This window comes from Propithecus coquereli, unplaced genomic scaffold, assembly GCF_000956105.1.
Source record: "Propithecus coquereli isolate 6110/MARCELLA unplaced genomic scaffold, Pcoq_1.0 Scaffold268, whole genome shotgun sequence".
Classification (NCBI taxonomy): Eukaryota; Metazoa; Chordata; class Mammalia; order Primates; family Indriidae; genus Propithecus; species Propithecus coquereli.
In genome coordinates this window covers 1,266,251-1,275,407 of record NW_012148263.1, presented here as the reverse complement: position 1 = coordinate 1,275,407, position 9,157 = coordinate 1,266,251, and the positions used below count along the sequence as shown (strand labels likewise).

Here is a 9,157-nt window from a genome sequence, read left to right as displayed (position 1 = left end):
CTGCCTCAGCCTCCCAAGTAGCTGGGACTACAGGCATGCACCACCATGCCCGGCTAATTTTTTCTATATTTTTAGCTGTCCAATTAATTTCTTTCTATTTTTTGGTAGAGACAGGGTCTCGCTCTTGTTCAGGCTGGTCTCGAACTCCTGAGCTCAAATGATCCACCTGCCTCGGCCTCCCAGAGTGCTAGGATTACAGGCATGAGCCACCGCACCCGGCCAACATTTCACCTTTTTAAAAAAAATTTTTTTTAGGGACAGGGTCTCACTCTGTCACCCAGAGTGGAGTGCAGTGGCACGATTCCATAGCTCACTGCAGCCTTGAACTCTTGGGCTCAAGTGATCCTCCTGCCTCAGTCTCCTGAGCAGTTATAACTTACAGGCACATGCTATCATGCCTGCTAATTTTTTTTAGAGACAGGATCTTGCTATATTGCCCAGGCTGGTCTTGAACTCCTGGCCTCAAGTGATCCTGCCACCTTGGCCTTCCAATGTGCTAGGGATTGTAGGGGTGAGCCACTGTGCCTGGCCTCTCATTTTTCTTGACCATCCTGCATTTTCTTTATGTGAATCTTTTCTTTATTCACTTAATGATGATCAACATTCAGCAGCCTGAAATGTAAACAAAGAAATTCTCAAGAGGCCAAATTTCATAAAGTAGTGGCAACACTGTTAAGATTACTGGTGTTACAGAAAGCTAAGGAGTCAGAGATTTCATGTAAGACATAATTCAGACATTTTAAAAGAAAAATAAATTTTGTCTCTATATTTTAGAATAGATTTTATCTTTTAGAACAAAAATAGGAAAATACCCATTTGATTCATATTAAGAATTTCTCTAAAGGTCAGAGAAAAAGATCAGAATTGTAGGTGGAGGTCAAAGAATATTTTATACATAATGTCCTAAAAACTGATATCATGTACTTGTGGGTAGGTTTTATTTTCCTTTTTAAGTAAAAACACAGAAAAAAGACTGAAGGAAATGTTCCAGATGTTAATAATTAATTATGGGGAGGTAACAATATTTGTGATAGTTATTTTCTTCTTTGCAAGTTTTCTATATTTTTATAAACTTAAGGCAAAAGGACACCTGCTTTGTACAAAGAAGTACGCTGGGACTATAGTACACACAACAAAGACATGCTGAGAGTTTACAATCTACTAAGCAGAAATGACTACAAAGAACTAAGGATAACACAGGCTGAATTAAAACATTCTTTTCATTTAGGTACAAATAAGGTATGTCTTCCTTTTGCAATTCCTCGTGTTTCCATTCAATAATCAACATTCCCTCTCTGGGAAGTAAAAAAAGAAAACCTGTGAACATTTTAAAATGTATCAGAGGAATAACTCAAAAGCTTCCTGGCATTATTATGATAATAGATGTAAAAAGCACCAGAAAAATAAGGGAATGTATTTGAAAGAAAATTCTGGAAATTTTCCAATACATATACAGTAGTACTTAATTTTCTACATAGTATAACTCCTTCAAGACCTAAGTAGCTACAAATTCCAAAAGATAACAGATGCACTGAATAATAGTTTTCATGGAATGCTCATCAATGGGGCAGGAAGAATATAGCTCCCTCGCCAGGCGCAGTCCTACCACACTTTGGGAGGTCAAGGCAGGAGGATTGCTTGAGACCAGGAGTTCGAGATCAGCCTGAGCAAGATAGCAAGACCCCATCTCTACAAAAAAATAGAAAAATTAGCCAGGCATGGTGACGTGTGCCTGTAGTCCCAGCTACTTGGGAAGGTGAGGTGGAAGGATCACTTGAGCTCAGGAGTTGGAGGTTGCAGTGAGCTATTATGACACCATTGCACTCTAGCCTGGGCAACAGAATAAGACCCTGTCTCAAAAATAATTAATTAATTAAAAATAATTAAATAAATATATATATTTAAAAAAGAACATAACACCCTGAACCAGATGCTCAAACTCACCAAAGGAGGATGCCATCTGCAAGTGACTTGAAAAGACTGCCATCATTGGGATTCATGGGTAGAAGATGCTTACAGTCAGGGTCATTCTCCAGGGCTTTGTTTATCCAGTTAACAAAAGCCACTTTTTCTTCCTCTGAAAAGAGAAAATCTTGGTAGGCAAATCCCATTTGACAAACTCTATCACACTACAAAGTAGTGTGCTTCTTAATTTCTGCTCAAAGATAATAAATGACTATTATTAAAACTACTAAAACACTACAGGGTTTAAGAAGAAAGGTGAATTCATTCCACTTCTTCATCTCACCATATTAGGGGAGAGGAAGGTATATATTTTAACGGAACACAATAAATATTTGGTTTGATTCACAGATCTTTCCAAATATTTATTGCTTCTACAGTCAAACTACCACTGAGCTATACCGCCACACCCATTGCTTCTGAAATTTAATGAATCAGAAGGAGACCAGAGAGAAAATATATATACATTTAAATAATGAAAAAATACAAGAAACAAATATCCATGGCAATAAATTCCACCCCTCGAAAAAGATTTAGAGAGCTATGATTTTTGGCCTCCAACAGAAATACTAAATTCAGTCAAGAGTTATTAAAATGAATAAAACAGCTCCATTTCTGTATAATTTTTACTATAAGAAAACTGACACAAATCTAGATACCAGAACTACTCTTGGCCATCATCATCAACTTTTCAACATATGGCTTCTCGTATAAGTACAGATCTTTAGGCAGAAAATGTCATTGGGCTATGCAGTGGGGCAAATAGGAAGGAGTAAAATTGTTCTACAACTTTATTTTTATGAAACAATAATAATTTAACAATATAAACCTTCAAAGTAAATAATCTACATTCCCATCAGAGGGTATATACGAGCTGGCCTTCCCCATTATTGCCCCAGGTCCTAGAAATAGGTAATTTTTCTAAGGGAAAATTTGGCAGATACCTCAAAATTTAATCCATCACACCTATACACACAGAGTCAATACAGACACAAACATTTATTAATATTCCTTCTTTGTACATATGGTAATCTGCCTTCTTATGTTCTTGCCTCACCATACATGTCTCCTTAGAGAGACCTAGAATCCAGGGATTTAAAGATCACTAAGATACTGTACCTGCCATCAAGGAATTTTTTAGTGTAATTATAAAACAAATATACAAAGAAATGCAACATAAGGGAAATATAGCACACCACTAGAGATATATATGCAATGTTTTAAGAATTTAAAGAATCACTTCTAGTTAGGGTGACCAAAAAAGGGCTTTATGGAGGAGGTACTATATGAAAGATAGGTTTTCAAGATAGTCAGGGAAAGGAAGGATATTCAAGGTAGAGGAACCAGAAATGAGATACCACATCACAACCACTAGGATGACTGTAATTTAAAAAATGGACAAAACCAAGTGTTGGCAAGAATGTGAAGAAACTGGAACCCTCATACATTGCTAATGAGAATGTAAAATGGTGCAGCCTCTTTGGAAAACAGTTTGGCAATTCTTTAAAATGTTAAACAGAAAGTTACCAAAAGATCCAGCAGTTCCACTCCTAGGTATATACCTAAGAGAATTCAAAGCCTATGTCACACAAAAAAAGGGTTCATGAGTGTTAATATAGCATTATTCATAATAGCCAACAAATGGAAACAAACCAAATGTCCATCATTTGATGAAAGGATAAACAAAATTTAGTATTACCCACAGAATGGAATATTCAGCAATAAAAAAGAATGAAGTCCAATATATGCTACAACATGGATGAACCTTAAAATTATGCCACTGAAGAAGCTTGTCAAATGAAAGGCCACTACAGGATGATTCCATTTGTATGAAATTTCCAGAATACACAAATCTATAGAAATAGAAAGTAGATTAATGGTTGCAGAGTCTTTGGGAAGGGGAAAATGGGGAATGACTGCTAATGGGTATGGAGTTTCTCTTTGGCATAATGAAAGTGCTCTGAGATTAAACAGTGATGACAATTGCACAACTCTGAATATACTGAAAACTACTGAATTGTATGCTTTAAAAGGGTGAATTTCATGTTATGTCAACTATATCTCAATAAAGCTATTTTTAAAAAAGCCATTAAACATTCTATATCTTCTTCTAGATAATAGTTACATGAGTGTTTTCATAGGTAAAAAAAAAAAAAATCATCCAGCCATATACTTAGGAATAGTATACTTTATTAGGTATATCTTATACCTCAATAAACAAGTAAATAAAAATCTATGGTGATGGACATCAGAAAAGTGGTTACCTCTGGGTTAGAATCGTTACTGGTAAGGGCATGAAAGAGCTGCTCAGGGTGATGGAAGTATTCTGTATCTTTACCTAGTTGACAGGTACATGAATGTATACACAGTAAAAATTCATTGAGCTATACACACTTTGCTGAATGTATACAATACCTTAATTTTTTTATTTTTTCTTTTTAAAAAAAAAGCCATTTCAGTAGAATTTTCAGGCAGAAATTGAGTTAAGGGGTGAATACCTTTCAAAAAGTGGAGGGAGCAATTACAGGCCACTGCCTTTACTTCCTTAGTGGGAAAGGTTAGAAAAAAATTATAACAGATGGGAGAAATCTGTGTGTATCGCTCAAGGAAAATTCAAATACAAATGAAGAGAATCAAGAGGATAATTAAGAGATTCAGATCTCAAAGGAAGAAAGAGAAAAAAAACTGAGAGGGAATTCTGCCAAAAAGTCAAAAAGTGTAGTTCTAGTTATGTTCATATAAATAAACGGAACTTGGCCAAAGGTTCTTCCACATCTTGACCCTGAGAAAGAAGCTTAGCGTGGAGCGAGTACACATCATCCTAAGAGTTAACGTGACTCTGGATTTCCCACTGGGCAACAATCCAGTGGTTTAATCAGATCAAGCAAATCAAGTGCTGTGCTCTCTAGTCATTTGGCTGCTTGGTAAAAGATGAATCACGTATTTCAGCTCTTGGAAAATGGAAGGAAAAATCCTTATATAATAAGAAGCCCCTCCACCATTTCTAAATGAGGTCTAAAAGTAAAGTCACCAAAAAAGCCATTCAAAAGCCATTATTAAACATATCCAATGCTTAAATATAAACAACTTCTATTTGTTATGTTTGATCTTTTTGATGTAGACTGAGCTTGACACATAGTAGGAATTCATTGATTTCAACAATTCTAGGATTTTTTTATTTAGACATTTCTGAAACAGATGCATTTCAAATTTAATGGCATGTTATCATTTAGTCTGCAGTATTTTTTCCCCTCAATGGTACATAAAATAATTGTATGACTCACAATGAATAGCATCTTAGATTTGATGAAATATGGCACTTACTGAATGAATCAATGACTAAAAGATCAAATTTGGAGTGGCCAGTTACCTGAATAAGAATGCTGTGTGCCCTCGCTGGAAATAGATGAAGTTCCTCCAATAGCAGTAATCCCTTCCCTCTTGTTAATTATTTTTCGGAATGTTTTGCTGATATCTTTGCTTTTTAACTCTTGCATTAGCTGGAATGGAACATAAGTAAAACTGAGACTTGATCAGATAATCATTAAAATCTGGCAACATGAAGGATATTTATTTAGACTTATTTATTTGAAATGATACAAAAATAAATACCAATTAGGCATTCTTGTACATATTGCTTATATACACAGATAACTCTCATCATTTTACCAATAACAAAATGGACAAATATTTGCACCCCAACCACTGGAAAAAATTTTGTTATAACTAAGCTTAAATTGAACACACTGAAGTTATTCTTCTTGATTTGCCATAATCTTTTGTACTGAAAATCTAAGAAATAATTAACTACATGATAAAGATAAAAGAATGCCTTAATGAAGGTATTTTCCTGCCTAAACATTTGAAATGCATACATGTTAAATAAGTCAGCTCTTACAGGAAATAACACAGGCTTACAGAAACTCCCTCTCCCAATCGCTCTGTCAATGGACTCTCCAGAGATTGGCAAAACTAAATACAATCAGTTCTCCATGCAGCAGCCAAAGTGATTTGTTTTTTTGATGTAAATCCAATCATGTCACTTCACACTCTACTCCTCCCACTTCATTGGCTTCCTATTGCTCTTAGAATAAAAACAAAAATTCTGCAAGGCCCTATGTGACCTGATTCTGACTTACTTCTCCAGTTACATTCCTTACCTTTATCATCTCAGCTCCAGCCACACTAACCCTTTTTACAATTGCTTGAGAGTATCCATCATTTCTAAAGCCACAGGGCTTCTACACATACTGTTAATGTCTACCTGCCTCCTATATTCATTTTCCCCAAACACACTTTTATCGTTTAACATCTTTCTTCAGAACTCAGCTCAGTCTTCACAGCTTCAAGTACACCTTCCCTGAGTCCCTGGTTTCTCCAACCTATCCTCCAAGTTGAATTCCTTCTACTAGCAATACACACTCTCATGGGACCTATACCACTGTGTCATAGCAATTATCATAGTTGTTATCTTTTATCCATTTGTGTGATTCAGTCTTCCCCACCACATGTAAACTACATGAAAGCAGGAACCATGTCTTTTTTTGCTCATCACATCATTCACAATGCCTAGCAAAGTTTCTGGGAAGAGAAGAGCTAAAATTTTTGATAAATGAATAAATAATGCAAAACCTGATTATTTATATTTCATAGATACTTATTCAATTATATTACTGGTCAATAAACACCAAATTCAACTGTCACTATTCTAGAGAATGAATTACTATTAATATTATCTACACCTGACTTCCATTCCAACAATTTGAGAATGATTTTTATTCTTTTTATGAATAATTTGTGGAAATTATTATAATCATCATCATTTTAAAGCAATGCTTTTTGTGGCCTCTAGCAGCTGGATCTAACCAAAGCTAGCAGTGATATTAATTAAAATTCTGCTTGAAACAAAACGATCAGTAGCCAGGAGAGGATTAGATTACTTACTGACACAAACTCTTCAAAACTGATTTTGCCATCTTTGTTGTTGTCAGCAACTGCTAGAATTTTCTCCACAATCTCGCGCACCTTGTAGCCAGGCAGAGGAAGGCTTGCTTCCTTAAACAGGTCTTGAAGTTCATAGTCACTAACATACCCACTGTTGTCAATATCTGTAAAGACACATTATGAGCTGTCAAATATCATTTGTACTCTTTGCTGAAGATGTGTACTCAGAAGGCCATCTGGGGGATTCACAGGCATGCAGAACCTTTCTTGTTTGTTTCACAAGTGGCAATAACCTTTCTTCCTGCACCTGAACTGCTCAGGGTGTGCTATACGCTTTATTTAACAACTCATTTTTAAATAGATATACAGCCACTATATGTATTTTAAGAGATATATGTATATATCAGCAATATACAAAAGGGAACACCTACCCAGACTTTAACTTCTTGATGAAATATACAAAATGAATCTGCTGGCCCCACATTCCATATAAAATATATGCACCATGTAAAATACACATAAGGAATTTTTGTTCCACATTTAACTTGGTTGCAATTCTATTTCATTTGTCAATAATTCACTGCTTTTTCATCACATATTTATGATACCATTATGTATGCTGAATCATGTTCGATGTCATTTTGAGATTAGGTGTTCAAGAAATTCACACCTATATTTGGACTTTTAGCAACAGGTTTCCAGGTGTTTTCATGTCATCATTGAGATGCCCTTCCCCAGGTTTGCCCTAGAGACTAGATATCACTTCTTGACTCAGAACAAAGGTGACACAAAATACTTCTGCCAAGAGTTGGCAGCAGAGCTTTGGATTGCTTTGTTTGTTGTGTGGATCCACCCTGTATAGGTTCTCTTTGCTCATCTGGCAATAGTTGCTTTGTTTCCTATATTTTTTTTTCTTCTCAATAAATGAGATTGAATATAATAATATTATAATAATATAATAATATATAATATAATATAATAATATATATTCACTATAACTCAATGAATGTTAAGGATAGAAATTTTTCTTTGGACTCTGATCTGAAAGTCTTAGAATTAATACTATTCAGAACAATGGAATATTTCTAAACTAGAACCACCAATAACCAAAATATTGGTATAATCACAAAAGGCAGCTAAATTGCTTGATATTGTAATAATACTGCTTTGAATTTAGAGCAAAATCTCATTATTAGTACATCACCAGTACAGAACTGTTTCCCGTAATTCTGAAATATACAAGCAGACTAGGCTGGCTTACTTCTGTACCAGCACTATGGTAGGAAATATTTTAAAATAAACAAGATTGAGGAAGATATTTACATGCTAACCATCCTGCTAAACTAACAAGAATAGGTTAAGAGTTAAGGCTCTGAAGACAGACATATCTAGGTGCTTAATTAAGATCCCAGCTGCATCCCTACAACCTCTGCAGCTTTGGTGTAATATGACAAGAATAAAAACAAACACTAATGAGCACATATGCTGTACCAAGTGATTTGTTAAGAACTTGACTTACATTGTCTCATGAAATCCTTACAACAACATTGAGGTAGTTACTAATATTATTTCCATTTTAAAGGTGAGGAAATAAAGGCGTAAGTTAAATAACCATAAAGATCACAGTTTGAAAAGAAATAAGACTTTCTTACAACTCAACAACAAATCCAACAAACTGATTCAAAAATAGGCAAAGCACTTGAACAGACATTTCTCCAAAGAAGATATACAAATGGCCAATAAGCACATGAAGATGCTTAACATGACTAATCATTGGGCAAATGCAAATCAAAACCATGACATACTACTTTACACCCATGAGGATGGCTATTTTCAAAAAAACAGAAAATAAGTGTTGGTTAGGATATGGAGAAAATGGAATCCTTACGCACTACTGGTGGGAATGTAAGATGGTGTATTCACTAGAGAAAACACTATGGCAGTTCCTGCAAAAATTAAATATAGAATTATCATATAATTGAGCAATTCCACTTCTGGGTAAACACTCAAAATAACTGAAAGCAAGGAATTGAACAGATCATAGCCGCATTATTCACAATAGCCAAAAGGTAGAAATAGTGGGGCATGGTAGCTCACACCTGTAATCCCAGCACTTAGGGAGGGATCCCTTGAGGCCAGGAGTTCTAGACCAGCCTGGGCAACATAGTGAGACTCCATCTCTATAAAAAATTTAAAAATTAGCCAGGCGTGGTGGCATGTACCTGCAAGTCTTAGCTACTTGGGAGGCTGA

General features: G+C 35.3%; 1 protein-coding gene across 2 annotated transcripts in view; it reads right to left on the bottom strand.

Moving 5' to 3' along the window:
- PLS1 (plastin 1) overlaps window positions 1-9,157 on the bottom strand; it is an 86,799-nt gene that overhangs the window by 35,573 nt on the left and 42,069 nt on the right. For both annotated transcript variants that reach the window (XM_012647421.1, XM_012647422.1), the window contains exons 3-5: window positions 6,907-7,070; window positions 5,333-5,462; window positions 1,945-2,077 (exon numbers count right to left, since the gene is read on the bottom strand). In XM_012647421.1, coding sequence (XP_012502875.1) covers window positions 1,945-2,077; window positions 5,333-5,462; window positions 6,907-7,070 — 427 coding nt within the window. The remainder of the gene's footprint in view (window positions 1-1,944; window positions 2,078-5,332; window positions 5,463-6,906; window positions 7,071-9,157) is intronic.